This window comes from Rattus norvegicus, chromosome 16, assembly GCF_036323735.1.
Source record: "Rattus norvegicus strain BN/NHsdMcwi chromosome 16, GRCr8, whole genome shotgun sequence".
NCBI lineage: Eukaryota > Metazoa > Chordata > Mammalia > Rodentia > Muridae > Rattus > Rattus norvegicus.
In genome coordinates, this window is record NC_086034.1 from 29,880,288 (window position 1) to 29,897,643 (window position 17,356).

The 17,356-nt window shown below is 43.4% G+C and overlaps 1 protein-coding gene across 1 annotated transcript in view; it reads left to right on the top strand.

Moving 5' to 3' along the window:
- Nucleotides 1-17,356, top strand: part of Cpe (carboxypeptidase E) — a 111,941-nt gene that overhangs the window by 83,581 nt on the left and 11,004 nt on the right. The window contains exons 4-6 of the mRNA NM_013128.2: nt 6,400-6,517; nt 8,422-8,604; nt 10,918-11,057. Of these exons, the coding sequence (NP_037260.2) occupies nt 6,400-6,517; nt 8,422-8,604; nt 10,918-11,057 (441 nt within the window). The remainder of the gene's footprint in view (nt 1-6,399; nt 6,518-8,421; nt 8,605-10,917; nt 11,058-17,356) is intronic.

Below are 17,356 nucleotides of genomic sequence, written 5' to 3' on the forward strand. Positions count from 1 at the left end.
TCTATTGCTCCTCACATCTGCTGAGTTTCTTTCCATGCACTGTCTGTCTTAGAAGAGACACAGCCTTCCTCCAGGTCTCACCTTGTGCTTACCTACTTCCTGGTACTCGTATCCTTGCCTGGAGGTGTTCTCATGAGCTTCTGTATAAGATCTCCTGAAGTTCCACATTTCTAATTCCTTCTACACCCCCTGGGAGCTTTCCTTTTGTTTCCCTTGCTCACTGGGTCTCCTTATCAGGTGGTACCTAGGACCCCAAGCTCAGAACATCTAGAAAGAAGTGTTTCCTCTTAGAACAGCTTTTGTTTCCTTCATCCCTATCATCAAGGTCTTTCACTTCCTATCTCTGTCCCTGCTCACCCTATTTCCCGAAGACTTGACCACCTGACCCCATTCATTTCCATCTCAGTTCCTGGCTTAGTTCAGCCCCATTGTCTCCTCTTTCTTCTTGTTTTTATTTACTTATTTCCGTGTTTTGGAGGTAGCATCTTGGTACTTAGCCCAGGCTAGCCTTGACTTTGAAATTCTCCTACTTCTATCCCCAAGTGCTGCTGCACCTGCCCTGTGATGTTCACTACTTCTAGGAAGTTCTTATGTGAGATTTTGGGAAGTAGACTCTCATTACAGCTCCGAGACCCTTCAGATGCCCTGTGGATACTGTGGTTGCTGGCTGACTTATTCCTTAATCTGCCTCTGGTGGTCAACTGCTCTAGTTGTACCCCCAAGTGTGCCATTTGCTAACATCACAGTCTTCATATCGGCTGCTCTTCTAATTGTCTAGACTATTCTTCCCTTCCACTCTGAGTTACTTCCCCCATGTGACCTTCTCTGAGCAGCTCCTGTTTGACACTCCTTGTGCTCTGGGAATTTGTTTGTGGTGGGTGCTGTTCTTATACAGGGCTGCATATGCCTGATAGCATAGTTGTTTATTTATAGGGCTGTTTGCTCATTGACTTCAGTCCATTGCTTGCTATGATTCATAGCTGAGCCTGACACACAGTCAGCTGAGGGCCTCGTATGAGTAAGGATAAACAAGTCTCACCAATGACTCGCTGTATCTGAAAAATGCACCCAACAGAAATCGACAGCTGGAGTTCAGACAGACATCCACCATCATATGTAGAGACACCGGTTAGGAGGCTCCGGGAGGCGGGCAGTTCCAGATTTTTGGCTCAGAGTTCTATATTAGGATTCTGCACTTAGGATGCAGGCTGTGCTCCTGGAGTTGCTAGATGGAGACACGGACTCTGCAGGAGGAGGAGCCTCACAGTATCTGGTATTAAGAGACAAACGTCCCTCCTCTGAGTCATAGACGTCTTTACAGTTTCCTGTCCTGAAAATGACTTTCAGGAGAAGGGAGAGCAGTGGGTCTGGGTGGAAGAGAGCAGCATAGGGTAATCAGCTGTAGGTCGTAAGACAGAAAGGGGGTCGTGGAGGCTGGCTCTGGTATTTGCCCATATATTTTCTCTAGCTCATGCTTTAATATATCTTTAACTCCGAGAAAGGAGGAAAATAATAAACAGGAATTATTCTCTATTAGTTTGAGAATCTCTTGGTCACAGGAGGACTGATTGACACCTTTGTGCACAAGAGATTGTTTCCAGCCATTATGGATGGTTCCCTCTCTAGTTAACCCCACCCCTTGCATGCCTGATTTCGCTACAGCGTTTGCATACGTTTGCCTTGGGCAATCTTGTTAGGAGATGCCAACGGGGCCTGGGGAGATGGCTCCTTGTGAGGAGCACTTGCTGCACCAGTGTTGGGAAGATCACTGCCACTGTAACACCAGCTCCATAGGATCTGGCGCCCTCTTCTGGCCTCCGGAGGCATCTGCACTCATGTGCACATACCCACAGGTACACATAATTACAAGTAAAAATCAATCTTCAAAAGAGACGTGCTTATGTACTTTTGAAATGAGAGCATTCATTTTTTTAAGATATTACCTCTTATTTTGTCATTTTGGCACAAAATTGTGACATTTTTTTTTATCATGTCAAGCCAGGAGAGGAAGAGAGGAAGAGAGAGAGAGAGAGAGAGAGAGAGAGAGAGAGAGAGAGAGAGAGAGAGAGAGAGAGAAGAGTGGAAGAGCGGAAGGAAGAGTGAGAATGAGGAAAAAGAGTGAGAGAAAATTGTGACATTTATTTGTTTGTTTTGAGACAATCTCATGAAAACCAAAGTGGCCTTTCCCTGGGAACTGGAGTTACAGACCCTTGGGAGCTACCCCATGACTCCAGGAATTGAGCCCGGGACTCAGTGGCTCTCAACTGCTATCGTCAGTCAGTACCAACCGCATACAATTGCTAGTGTAGCCCTCTCACCCTGGCTTACTTTTATGTAACTGTGGGTCCTGAACATTAACTCAACTTCTGTGTAGCTGCATATATTCAATTTTATGTTTTTGTGGGCCTATTATGACTTATCTAATCAGTTGAGCTGGGCATGATGGCACACACCTAACACCTCCCAGCCTGTGAGAGGCAGTGTAGGAGAGCATTCATTTTAAAAGCCCCAATGCCACTTTTACATTAGAGGAAAGGATATCATACTTCAACTTTAATTCATTACCAGAGATATGAGATGATTTAATTGTTATAGTAAATCTTTAGTGGTTTGAATAATATTGTCCTTCATAGACTCATGTATTTGAGTACTTGGTCCTCGGTTGGTGAAACTGTTTGGGGATTAGGAGGTGTTGAAGGAGGATGTCACATCCCTGCCATACCGATCATGGACTCTAACCCTCTGAAACCGTAAGACCTATGTAAGCTATTTCTCCTATAAGTTGCCTTGGTGCTGTTGAAAAATCACAGCAATTGAAAAGTAACTAATAAAAGGTAACTAATAATCCATGTCTGGCTCTCTGCCTTCTTTACTTTTGACATTAAGAATGACACACCATTTAGACTCAGAGCAAGTGTTCAGAGCAAGTGTAGTCTTCATTTTCAAGTTCCCTTTTCTCAACATAATATCTTTATGCCTCAAAAAGGGCTTTACTTTTTAAGGTTTATTTTGTTTTGTGTGCCAGGAATCATGGTTTAGGATGCAGAGTTCACTGGATACAGATTCAGGGTCTGTGAGGTATGTGTGTGACAGATGGCAGGAAAACATCCTGTTTCCCAAGGAAGCCCTACAGATGTCGCCATGCTCCAGACAGACACCATGAGGGACCAATACTCTCCTCATTTTTTAGACATTAGGAATAAAAATCTTCCCTCCCTTTCTCATTTTTTCATTTCTCATCTGGCCCCGAACTTCTCAGCCTGGCTGCCTCCGCGGTTGCTTCAGTCCAGCACGTGAGCCTTGGCCTGAATTGCTTGAGGATAGCAGGGCTTAAAATACATCCGAAAATTTATTACTGTTATGCTTTTCTTTACTGGCTGGAGTTGTGAAGGCATCTGAATAAATATAGTTTTAACATATTTTAAATGCCAAAGCCATCTAATTATAGAACATGTCATTGAGCTAAACTTAGAGTCTTTAAAATGGAAAAGTTTAGAAGCTTTAAAAATTTTTATTTATTTGCTTATTTGTGTGTGCTTGTTGTGGGGGCGGGTGTTTATAAGTGTGCATGGAGGTCAGAGGGCAAACTCTGGGAGTCAGTTTTTCTCTGCCTTGTGAGCCCTTTGGATAAACTCTGATTCAACAGCAAGCCCCTTTGCCCACTGAGCCATCTTGCCAGCACACTTACAGGAGTTTTAAAGTCATAAATGGTTGTGTAGTTTTTCAGGGTCTTGCCTTTGGGGGGCTCTCTACAAAATGGGTCAGTTAGATAGGTAACTACAGTAACCAGGGACTCCCAGCATTAGTCAGGATGGAAGACTGTTCACAGTCAAAAAACAAAACAAAACAAAAACAAAAACAAACAAAAAACAAAAAACAAAACAAAACAAAACAAAAAACCCAAAAAACAAAAAAACAAAAACCTCTTTATTTTGTCCAATCATAGAATTTACTTGATTGCTTTTGAAAACAGTAACATGTGCATTATCAGTATGTTTGTATAAAAGAGACCTAACAGACAAAAGCTAAGAACTGTATGAAAGGTTGTGTGTTCAGGACTATATTTGAGCTTGTTCCAAAACACATTTTTTTAAAGTTTAAATTTGAAATGACTATATTGTTACAAACAGAGGGTAAAGCAGATATAAATAGGTAGATGTGTTTATGGAACGAAATTATGAAGTCACTAACATTTTCTTCTTTGAGCTTGTATGTCTTTGCTCTATATTCTGCATCTAGCATTGGTTAGTAGAGAGAACAAAACCAAGCAGAGAAATAACAAAAATAGTGCATAGCTCTTTTTCTTTTTGATTGACACAATTGTGGGATTGAAATGGTCCCTCCATACACATGTGAAGGTGCAACGATCAATCAGAGTGACTAGCAGTTCTAGCTCCTTAGACATTCATTATCTCTTTGTACTCTCTCTCTCTCTCTCTCTCTCTCTCTCTCTCTCTCTCTCTTTCTGTGTGTGTGTGTGTGTGTGTGTGTGTGTGTGTGACATGTATGTAGTGTCTGTAGAATCCGGTAGGGTGTTAGATTTTCTGAAGCTGGAGTTATATGTGTTGGTGAGCTGCATGATGTGGGTGCTGGAAAGTAAAGCTAGGTTCTCCAGAAGAGCAATAAGTTCTCTTGGTCTCTGAGTCATCTCTCTAGTCTTCTCCTAGGTCTTTATTAACAAAGGGTTACCCCGCTGTGTTGTGGAACACCAGTTTACATGTCCTGTATAAACTTCCTTTGGAACCAGTTAACTATACCCTCTTCTAAATCACACTTTCTCACAAGTGGGGGACTTCTTACACCCTATGGTGTAAGAAGGGTGCTTAGTACTGAACATGCTTAGTACTGAACAACTGATAATTTAGAGCCAGTGTGGTCCCTAAGTCCTGTAGCCTGAGTTTGAAACCCTGCTTGTATAAACTTGGATGCTACTTAGCTGCACCTTGCCTTTGGACTCTGCTCTGTGAAACAGCAGTGAGTAGCTCGCAGGTCCAGTGAGGATGCTGCGGTGCTCGGTAGAAACACTGTGGGCAAGACCTGGTCATCAACAGCACAGAAACACAAAAATCTGATACTACTACATACTCTGTCCTGACAAGGCAGGGTAACTCTGAGCTCATGGAAACCTTCCCTTTTATTCAAAGGTGACTGGAGAGAGGTTTGAGGTCCTTCCCACTTGCTATGAGAGGTTCTACACACAAAAGAACCTTCATGCAAGAAAATCAAGTTGATTTGTTGTGGTTTGCCCTGAAGTTACTGTATTTTGATGCTAATTTCACTGCCCCAATGACAGCTGCCTAGTCAGTACTCAGAACTCAGGTGACTTCACCAGAACCACCTCCCCATTGATTTTGTAAAGTACAGATGAGGGGCAGGTATAGGATAGAGGGAGGCCTGTCATTGGAGGAGAAGGAAGGATGGGCGGGAGAGAAGTTTGAAGGAAGAGGAGGAGACTAGAGGAGAAAGGGAAGAGACTGGAGGGAGAGAGGGGGAGGAGCCGTGGCAGGACAATATGGCAGGTGACGTTAAGATTCTGCCCTGTGTATTTACAGGTTGTTATTAATGTTCCTAAGGGATGGATGGCACCGGGCTTTGTATGCTTAAGTGGGCAATTATATCTTATCACTTGGATCTAAGATTATTGTGTTATGTGTTCTTTTATGTGAGGGTTTGAGTGTAGGAAAGTGTGCGGTTGGGATGTGTTTCCGCCAAGATATCTAGCAGATATCTTGGCACACCGCGGTGTGGACCAAGCGGGGTAAAAGACATCTATACATTTTTTATTTTTATAATTTTACAACATTGATTTTTCTCTTTTGTTATAAATTCCTTCTTATTTACTTCCAAGAAAAGCCACGAACCATTGAAAAGTCAGCACGAATTCCTAAAATGCGTGCTTCTGTTTAAAACTTAAAATGGCTGTTCCAAAGTAAACCGATTTTCTGAGTGAGACTATTTTCTGTCATAAAGGCAATGTCTGAAGTAGTTGAAGGGAAATGGAAAAATAGTAAGAAATGATGGGGAATAAAATCTGCCGTGTTTAAACCTGCGTGGAGGAAAAACTTTATGGTTCAACAGGCGTTTCTCAATTTGTTCCGAATTATTCTTAAGGTTGTGTGGGCCGTGGCAGACAGAGGAAGGGTCCTCAATGTGATATGCATGTTGTTTTCAAACTGAGAGAGAGGAGGGGGAGAGGTAGAGGAAAGGGAGGGGGAGGAGGAGAGTTTTTCATAGCGGATCCTGGCAGGTTGAGTATTGTTCCTAAGAAAATGTTTTCCCTTCTAAACCCAGCCTGTTTGAACTGTGAGCAGTCTGTGATTTTGTTTGTCTTCTGTTCGGAGACATCACCAATGTCAGTTGTCAGCTTCTGATTCTTGTGATCTTTACTCTTTGGAACAGCTTGCCCCCGAGACCAAGGCTGTCATTCACTGGATCATGGACATCCCATTTGTGCTCTCTGCCAACCTGCACGGAGGAGACCTCGTGGCTAATTACCCGTATGATGAGACGCGGAGTGGTACGTAGTTCCCCCCAAACCCCCAAGTGGCTTGAGTTTCCAGTCAAGAATGACAGCATGATTTCTGTATTAGCTGCTGCTGTTTGTGTTGTCTCGCTTTTTAAACCAGAATCTTACTCTGCAGTCTGAGATGGCCTTGAGCTCACAAATCCCTGGCCTCCCAAGGGCTGGGATTGTAATAGCTGTGTGCCTCTGCGTCTCACTTGCAGTGTTCACTCAGGGAACCAGTGCCTGCAAGCGCGCGCTTGCGTTTACAAGCCTCTCCAGCTATTTCATGTGGTACTGGCCCAGACAGGTAATCGGCAGAATGGCTTGTAGTGCTTTGCTTTTAGAAGAAAACAGGAGCTCGATTAACTTTTGGAAAAAAAATAAGAGGCGAAAAAAGAAGGCCTAGAACAGTGATTCTCAACCTGTGGGTCGTGACCACTTTGGAGGCCGCATGTCAGAAGGCTCCATTATGATTCATACAGGGTTTGTTGTTGTTCTCCTGGTTTTAGAGACAGGGTTTTTCTGTGGAGCCTCGACTGTCCTGGAACTCACTGTGTAGAACAGACTAGCTCAAACTCAGAGAACCTCGGGCCTCTGCCTCCCGAGTGCTGGGAGTAAGAGCATGCACCACCACCACCAGGTTCTACATTATGATTCATAGCAGTAGCAAAATTACACTTATGAAATAGCAACGAAATAATTTTGTGACCCTCCTCATCCCCGAAACATAAGAAACTGTATTAAATAGTGCCAGCAGGAGCCTATAGGAAGGTTTAGCACCACTATAAATTCAGGCCAGTCCTGGTCTCTGGTAAAGTGGATCTCAGACAGACATTGGAGAGCTTCATGTACAGCGTGGCTCATAACCCAGGCAGCCTGCGACTTTCACCCTTGCTGTGGGAATCCCAACACATAGCGTGTTCTCACTTTGTGCCCGTGGGTCCCCCCTGCTAGTGTCACAGAGGTAAAGCATTGCTTTGATTTTTCTCTCATGGGTTTCAGTTAAGCTTTAGAGAGAAACTCCCAGGTAGAATCCCTTCTCCGAGAACCCCGGAGGGCAAGATCTGTGTTTTAGATACTGAAAACCCAGATTTGAAAGAAGTCAGGTTAGATAGCACTGTTAGGTGCACGTTGAGATCTTATGATTTACTGTTAGCCAGGTAACTCGTCAGTCAGGCATAATTATAACACGTAAATAACACTACAGGGTGTCAAAAGAAACGTTCTTTCCTGCCATATACATGCAAGGAAAGCTTAGAAACAGCTCAGGTTTAATGTCGGACAGTCTGTGTGTTGATACTTTATAGTGCTTATAAAATTGCTACTGGTGAAATCTATCTATCTATCTATCTATCTATCTATCTATCTATCTATCTATCTATCTGAGACAAGGTTTCACATAGCTTAAGTTGGCCCAGAACTTGGCCTAAGACGCAGATAGCCAAGAATGACCTTAAACTAGATCCTTTCCTTAGATCTCCCAAGTCCTGGTATCACAGGCACCGACACCTGTGCCCTACCAAAGAATAATTTATTAACTAAACAATTTAAATATTTCCATCTTTCCAGGTCCGGCCTGCTGTGATCTCACCATTCCTGTGAGGCTTTCGGTTCATAAGTAGAGTGCGCATTCCACCTAACCTCACATTCAAGTCCTAACCAGGCCCGGCCCTGCTTAGCCTCTGAGGCAGGGGCTTTCCGGGTGGTATGGTCCTAGGACATTCTGCCTAATCTTTACACTTTGGTGTTAAGGAAGAGAATCAAACTAGGTGTTTTTGTTTGATTCTTTAACTTTCATCTTCCCTGAAAACTTTCACCTTTCTAAAAGTTACGTCAGCAGGGACTCTTCAGCAAGCGAACGATGCTTTTGGGTCGCAGTCTGTCCGTTTCTCCCATCTTGTGAATTCATTTTCTAGGTACTGCTCATGAATACAGTTCCTGCCCTGATGACGCAATTTTCCAAAGCTTGGCTCGCGCATACTCTTCTTTCAACCCAGTCATGTCTGACCCCAATCGACCTCCCTGTCGCAAGAATGATGATGACAGTAGCTTTGTAGATGGAACAACCAATGGTGGTGCATGGTACAGCGTCCCCGGTGGTGAGTGTCCCCTTTGCTCTCTGATTCTGGGAACTTGGCTTCTTTTATTTACCATGTAGACTCAGAAAATGATCGCCACCTATAGAATTTTCACTCTTCCTCAGTCATTAAAAAAGGAGATGAAACTTTCTGCTGTCTTAGCGAGGTGATTGTTACATGTTATTCTGGTTTTGTTGATTTAAACATGGAGGTGCTACTATCTGAAGGAGTACGCTAGGGATATAGAAACTGAATATGGGTAACTAGCCACTTTTCTAGTTCAGCCATCTGCAGTAAGAGGGCCTCCTTATGTTAGGCGAGCCATGCCTTTCTCTTAAGCCAATGTGCGTTTTGGAGGCTATGCAGCAGCATCTAGCAGACCTTGTGGGGTGATTTGAATGGGAATGGCCTCCATTAACTCATATATTTGAATGCTTGCTTGCTAGTCCATGGGGCTGTCCGGGACACCTTCCCCCACAGATGAGGCAACTCCTGTGGCCTTCTCTCTACTACTTTGCAGAACTCATTTGCCAAGTTGCCCCAGCTACTTAGAGGTGTAACCTCAACTAGAGATGAAGGGCAAAACGTGCAAATGTACAATCATCAATAACTTAAGGGATATTTCCTATGCCTCACCTGGTAACAGAGAGAGCAAGGGCTTTACGTTTTGATTCCTTATGCTCTTAGAGAATGTTCTTTATGTTTTCTATGGTACAAGTTTCTTTTGTTTCTACTCAGATTTTGCATTTGGGCAGGCAAGATCTGACACTTTCCCTCTGTCAGTTGGGAAGTATGGTCTACGTGAGATTTAAGGTTAAGTACATCAGGTGGAGAATAATGTATGTTCATCTTATGTTAGAGAGCAGTTTTGTATTTTGCTCTAAGACACTGGTTTTGTTCATTATATAGCTAGTTGCTATAACTTAGAATCACCCAAGAAGAGAGCCTCAATTGAGAGACATTCTAGATCACATTGGCCTGACCACATGTCTGGGGAGATTATCTTGATTGTTCATCGATGTGGGAAATTCAGCCTGCTGTGGGTGGCACTATTCCCAAGGCAGGGAGTCCTGAATTACGTGAGGTGGGAGAAATGAGAACCAGCAGGCACCAAGGGTGGATTCACTTAGGATTCAAAGAGAGAAAATTTCAGTGATTTCTTTGGACCAACCTCTCCAAGCAGCCTGTGTATCATCTGCATGATATACAGTCATATGAATTAGCAAAGAACTGATAATGCTCATGGTAACCATAGCAACGCCTTAGTCAATCATGTCCCACTGTAAACAAAGAAAACTCAGAAGATCTTTACCTTCCTGTCATAATTTTATTTCTCTTGCTGTGACAGATGCCCTGACTAAAAGCAGCAGAGGGGAAGGAGAGTTTATTTGGGTTACAAGTCCAAGTCCATTATTGCTGGAAGTCAAGGCAGGAGCTTAGCGTGCACATCCAGTCAGGAGCTGAGAGGTGCATCTGCCTTGGCCAGATCTACTAGGTAAAGGACCCAGATTCTAAGCGACAGGAAAGTCTTCTGACAAAAAGGGTCATCTTGGGTTGTTCCATTGGCTCTGGGCTGCCACGAAGTACTGGAGGTACAACCTTCCCAGCCATGTAGCTCTTAGCCATTGTACAGGAAGTAGAGGGAGGCAATTAGGAACTCTTAGCAGCCAACACAGCAATTTGAATGTGGGTAGTTTGGCTCTAGGAAAGCCGTCTGCTAGACAACAGCACCCCCAGTGATGGTAATCTAATTAAAGTTATTCTGAGTATCAAATCTACTCTGTGGTTTAGTTAGCAGTATAATTAACATTATATCTAATATGAAGTAGATGTGCCATGTTAATCGATTTAATATTTGATATAATTAAGAGGCATAGATAGTAGACATCATATACTGAAAGTCCGAATCCCTCAGGAACACACATTGAGTTCGGTTTCATGTCATCTCAGCAGACTCTCCCAGTTCCTGCCTCATAGGAAGGCGGCTTAGAGCGATGCGTTTTTCCTTACCAGGCCAAGGGATATTCAGCTTGACTTTCTTGAAGTCCATTAAGCCCTGAGTAATGTGGATGGCATCTGCTTTTGTCCCCACCCTACAACATGGTTGCATTGAGCTAAATGACCATTTAAGACACTGGATTTTGTGTGTTTAAAACAAGAGTCTCTCAAGAATGTTTTCTGTTCCCCATGGGAGGCCATTTCTGTGTAGACTCCTGAGGAGTCCTTCAGTGTACCGACTGTTCTGTCTTTTGTTGAAGGCCTTAGATTACCAGAAGGGCGTGTGTAGACTTGCAGCCACTGTATGTACGTACTGACTTTTTGCTGCTTGGGCAGGAATGCAAGACTTCAATTACCTGAGCAGCAACTGCTTTGAGATCACTGTGGAGCTTAGCTGTGAGAAGTTCCCACCTGAAGAGACTCTCAAAAGCTACTGGGAAGATAACAAAAACTCCCTCATCAACTACCTGGAGCAGGTAAAACACAGTACCCAACGTCAGCTGGTGTAGCAGTCTTTAACCCTGCAGTACAATAGACTCATAAAGGGGGTTCTCTTTGGGGTGGGTCATCTGAATGAAGGTGCCAATGTGGGAAACAGAAGAATTAGACTTTTATTTGCCATAGGTCTTATGGTTCATGACTGCTCACTAGGAACTGACTACAGTAGAGAGCTGTCAAATGAGACATCTTAATTTCCTTTAGTCACACTCTGCTAAGCAGTAACCATCTTAAGGCACTCTCTTAGCTGATCACCCTGGGCCTTTGACAGGTCCAGGATATGAACAGGGTGAACCAGTCATGCAGGAGTGAGACTAGCGCCTGAGTGAGTCTTCTGGATTTTGTACTCCAAATGCTTCTCCTCCCTCTCACTAGACTCATGTGGACCTCAGGTGAAGATTTACTGAGCCCTTAGTGTTTCTCAGGGATTATTCTGGATATGTTACACATAAATTTATGCATTGGATCGTTAAAACAATTCTACAAATCACCTGGGACCGCCACTGTTATCCTCATCTATGAATTAGACAAAGAATCGGAGACCAAAGAAGTTGATTGGCTTTGCTAGGTTATGTACTAAAGAGTTTAATCGAGGAAGTCTTGTTCTAAAATTTCCCTGTTGTAACTGTTGTGTTGTCAACACCAAATCTTTATCAGGGTCACCTACATAGCCGTTGCAATCAATATGTTGGTATAGAATTTCAGGGCATCTCACACTCTATCAAAATTAATTTTGACCTGCCTGCTCAGACTTGGCTGGCCTTCGCATTTCTATCCCCACTATAGTATACATAGATGTTGGTGTCAGTGATAAATTAGTGGACAGACTAGTGGGCATCACCCCTTGCCTGCAGTGGCTCATTTGTTATCAGAGTCTATTCCGTATGTCGTCATTTTCACCTGAAGTCTGCTAGAATGATGTTTGTTTCGCACCCTCTAGAGGGCCTGGACTAATCAAACGGCTTCACTATACATGAATGTTCTTAAAAATCATGTGGCTACCATCCTAGTGTCGTTTCTGTTCCTGATACAAGCAATGTAGGAGAGAGTTTATTTTAGCTCAGAGTTCCAGGTTATGGCACTTTGTTTTGAGGAAGTCAGTAAGTGGGGCAGAGACTTGACAGCTGCCCACATCCACAGTTGAGCAGAGAAAGAATGCATACATCTGTGTGTAGGTCAGGACAATGGACGGGTGCAGCTGTGTGTAGGTCAGGACAATGGATGGGTGCATCTGTGTGTAGGTCAGGACAATGGATGGGTGCATCTGTGTGTAGGTCAGGACAATGGATGGGTGCATCTGTGTGTAGGTCAGGACAATGGATGGGTGCATCTGTGTGTAGGTCAGGATAATGGATGGGTGCATCTGTGTGTAGGTCAGGACAGTGGATGGGTGCAGCTGTGTGTAGATCAGGACAATGGATGGGTGCATCTGTGTGTAGATCAGGACAATGGATGGGTGCATCTGTGTGTAGATCAGGACAATGGATGGGTGCATCTGTATGTAGATCAGGACAATGGATGGGTGCATCTGTATGGAGCTCAGCCTCTCCACTCTTACAGAGTCTGGGATCTGAACCTATTGGATAGTGTTTCCCACTTTTATCTTGGAACTTCTTACCTCAATATGGTTAACTAATTAATATAATCCGAAAACCTGGCAGAGTCATACCTGATCTGAGCAGTCATTAAGATTCTTCCCAGTTCATACTACATTGTATCAAGTTGACAGTTGAAGCTGACAATCACAGTGACTTATGAACATGAATACATATGAAAATGTACACATAAAACCAGTACTTATGTTTGTTTGTTTGTTTTGAAACAAGCTCTTACTTTGTAGGCTGGCTAGCCTGAAACTCACTAAGCAGACCAGGTCAGTTTGAAACCCAGAGATCTGTCTGCCTCTCCCTCCCCTTTTCACAGGGGTTGCATATCAGATAATTACATTATGATTCATAACAGTAGCAAAATTACCGTTATGAACTAGCCATGGAAAACATTTTTTAATTTAAATTATTATTCTTACTCACTTTACATCCCATTCACTGTCCCCCCCCCCCCCCGTCCAAAGATGCTTTCCTGACAAAACATTTAGATCTTGTTTGTCCATTTTTTCCAACAGAAATATGTATAACTACTTTTATATCCCAGGTACTCTGGGAGGTGTTGGTTTTAGAGAGCGTCTTCCACATGCGTCTGTGGTAGTGAGGTCATAAACATGAGCCCCTAGCCTTGGTAGGCTGTAACTGCTGAGATAAAGGTTAACTACAGGGAGAACTCTGATGGTCAGGCACAGAGGGGCCCTTAACCCAGTCATAGGAGTTTAGGAAAAAAGTGTCTTGGAGCTGTATGTACGATTTCCTATTGTTAATACCAATAAGATCATCACCGTGACCAACAGTTAAAAAACAGGCCCAGCTGATGCTTAATTGTTTTTTTTTTTGGGGGGGGGGAATAAATATAAAGCTAAATAAACCATAAATCATTGTATTGGGGAAGAGAATATTTGTCCTTTTCCTGATGTTGAGTCGTTTGAGGACAGAGAGGAGTTGGGAACAGAAGGGATGGAGGCACCGTTTCAGGCCACTTGGAAGGGAATTTGCTCCCATCTGGCATTGGTGCTGTGGTGCAAGCTGTGTAGAAGCAGGAAGAGGCCTTTATGACAAAAGCACTCAGGCTGTGCCACGAACACTCCAGCTTGAATCAAAAGCCAAGGAGAGCTCATGAAGGTTGCCAGCGGTTTCCTGCTGTCACTGCTTTCTTGACACTTGTGTTGATTAGGGACTGAACATCTGGGCCTGTAATCTAAGTAAGGCCTAGGTTTCACCTCCTGCCAATAGGTGGTTGGGTTTAATTCTGTCACTGGTGGAGAGGAATCTCCTGCACAGTTTTAACTGGAATATTCACAGGAACTAGAATTGTAAAGCTAATTAGAGTCGGTGGTTTGTTGAGAATTGCTCCCCATTCAATAGCTTTGGAAAAGTCTAGTTCTCCAAAATCCTCAAGGAATTTCTGAGTCTGCTTCATGGATTGCTTGAATCAAACCCATCTAAGGATCCTCTTAGGCAATGAGTTTCCTGTCATGTCCTAAAATCTACAGTTTCTGGAGGGGATGACTCCAGCCCCTGTCACGCGCCCAACGTCTCACCAGCATAAACGATGGGCAGCAACAGGATTCTTCTTCGAACAAGCCTTTACTGTACAGCTCTCTTGAACAGGGACAGGGGACCTCAAGCAGCAAGAGCGCTCACCTTATATAGACAGCAGTATGCTAATAATCCTTCAGGGATTGGCGGGGCACGGGTCACCCCACTATAACCCCACTGTCATTCCGCTATCACCCCACTTCTTGTCCTCCAGGGATTGGTGGAGAATGAATCACCTCACTAGCGTGGTACCACCCCTCAGCATATTACTGGCCAACTGACACCAGGTGCAAAACCTGCGCATGCGCAGTACCACTGTTCACCACTGGAGGGCGCCCTACATCTCCCCCTTTTTTGTTTAATAAAATGACTGGTCTAGATCTGGGTGTCACGTCAATCTTGTCATTGCTCCTGTCTTAGGTCGTTCTCATCCAAACTTGGCATTACCCGTCATAGAGTTACCCTATTGCCACTGGGCTCCATGTCTTAGGCTGGTCCGAGCTTGAGGAAAGTTGCCCGTCTCTGGATACAATGACTCCACATGACAGTGACAAAAATGATCTAGGGCGAACTCTTAATCTTTCAAAGAGGCCAGCCACATGTTGGGAGAAGCACCCTTTTTAATGGTGGTCATAGCCTGGTAAACAACCACTTCGTGTCTGGCATGTTCTCTTTTTAAATGGCCAATAAGCCAGAGATCTATTCCGCAACCCAGGAGGACAATAGCTCCCCAGGCAAACATGCCCGCCCACTCCCTAAAAAGAGAGAAAGCATTGGTAATCCATGAGGACAAATCTTCAACTGTGATGGGGTCCAACCTAGTGCTGTTGAGGACAGCAATCTGCATCAGCAATTGTCTTGATAGTTGCTCTGCTTTCATGGACCAGTTTCCTTTCAGGTAATTCGAGATTTCTTTGCTCTGTTGAGAATGCTGAGAAAAGTTAGCTCGCAAAGGAATAATGCATAAACCTCTAAAGGCAGAAACACAGGACAGCTGTGTCATATGACACAGTGCTTCAATTTGTTTTTGAACTAAATCTATCCTTTGATTAGCTAATAGAAAGCCAGATGCCAAATGGGTACATTGCTCACATTAGAGCTTATATTATATTGAATATTGAAATGTGGCTCTATGCAACCAAACGCAGGGCAGGGAAGATTTCTTAAACAGTAAAACATAAGGTATGTGACAGAGAAAAGTTAATGGCGGCATACCATTGGGGCATTTCTCCATTTGGTACTATACAGGGAACATCACGAAAACAGGAGGTAGAGAAAAAGGTTGGCAAAACAGTAGAATTGCTATGAACTGGCATGGGTACTGGCCAGAATCTGGCAATAGCCCACAAGATGTGTGAATCAACCTGGATTACCATTCCCAGTAATAGTAGGGTTCGTAGTCTCATCTTCAGGAAGAGCAGAAGGCAATCTTCAAGTCAAGCACTCAGGTACCCAAATTGGATTTTCTTGATTCTGCGGAAAAACACAGACAGCTCCCCTAGATCTCGAAATCACGGGATCTGGGCCATGCCATTCATCAGTTAAGACATCCTTCCACTTTACTTCTGCATTAGTCATAGGTGTAGTGGCAGCATGGTGATCCGCGGCAGAGCGGCCATGTGCATCCAAAATTAAGAAATTTAGAGTAAAAAGAGCCAAAGAAAGTTGTTCTTTTGGTGTTCAGCTGCTGGCAATTCCCTCTTTTTGTTTTTTTATAAGCTCTTTTAAGGTATGATGTGCTCTTTCCACAATTCCTTGATCTTGGGGATTGTATGGCAATCCTGTAGTATGTTTGACCTGCATTGTCTGGCAAAATGCCTGAAAGGACTTTGCAGTATAGGCAGGCCCGTTGTCTGTCTTGAGACTATCAGGCTTTCCCAGGCTGCCCATGCCTCTAAGCAATGACTAATGGCATTATGAGCTTTTTCACCAGTCATCAGAGTAGCGTGTATAATACTGGAACAGGTATCAACAGAAACATGAGCATATTTTAAATTTCCAAATTGAGATGAGTGTGACATCCATCTGCCAAAGTTTTAGCGGGGATCAGACCACGAGGGTTAATCCCCACATGAGGAGGGTGGTGAAATTGAACACAATTCTGGCAACGTAACACCACATCACGAGCTGTAGCCCTAGAGATGTTAAATTTTTGTTGAAGAGTAAAAGCAGGAACATGAAACTTTTGATGAAATTCTCTAGCGAGATCAACCGGAGCGGCATGAAAAATAAACTCTCTACGAGTATTAGCATCCACCAGGGCGTTATTACTGGTCATGGGACCAGGCAAATTAGTATGGGCTCGAATATGTTGTATAAAAAATTTATTTTTTCTGGCCCAAATCGAATTTTGTAATTCTAAAAGAATTTGACATACAGTACTAGTAGACCGAATTGGCCCTGCAATTTCAAGTGAGCGCACAGCATTAACTACATAAGCAGAGTCAGAAATTAAATTAAAAGAATCATGAAATCTTTTGAAAACTTCCAATACAATTTTACATTCTATAATTTGGGGGTGCCTGGACTGTATTGAATTAATACTGGTCCTTGAGAATCAACCAGATAGGCACCTACACCTGTTTTGGAGCCATCTGTATAAATATCTAACGCTCCAGACAAAGGCTCTGAGGCAGTGATCTTAGGAAAGATCACTGGGTGTTCAGTAAAAAATTGTAGCAAAGGATCCTTAGGATAATGATTGTCAAACTCTCCACCAAAACTACAGCGTAATATGGCCCAATCATCTATCAAGGCACACAATGTTCCCATCTGAGCAGTTGTATATGGTATAATAATTTTCTTGGGTAAAATACCAAAATGCTGAATGCAAGACTTAACGCCTAACACAGCAAGTGCAACAGCAGAAGGGTAATATTCAAGGGTCTTATTAGGAGAAATATGGGGATAAATCCAAAGAAGCGGTCCCTGTTGCCATAGCACTCTTGTAGGCTGACGAAAGGTTCTCAGTATACACAAAAGGAGATCCTCCTTTTCCTTGTACCTTTTTAGCATTGCCTTTTCCAGTCTTTCTTCTACTTTCCTCAAGGATAATTGTGCTTCCTTGGTTAAAGCACAGGGTGAAGTAAGCTGAGAATCCCCTTTCAGGATCTCATAAAGTGGTTGTAAAT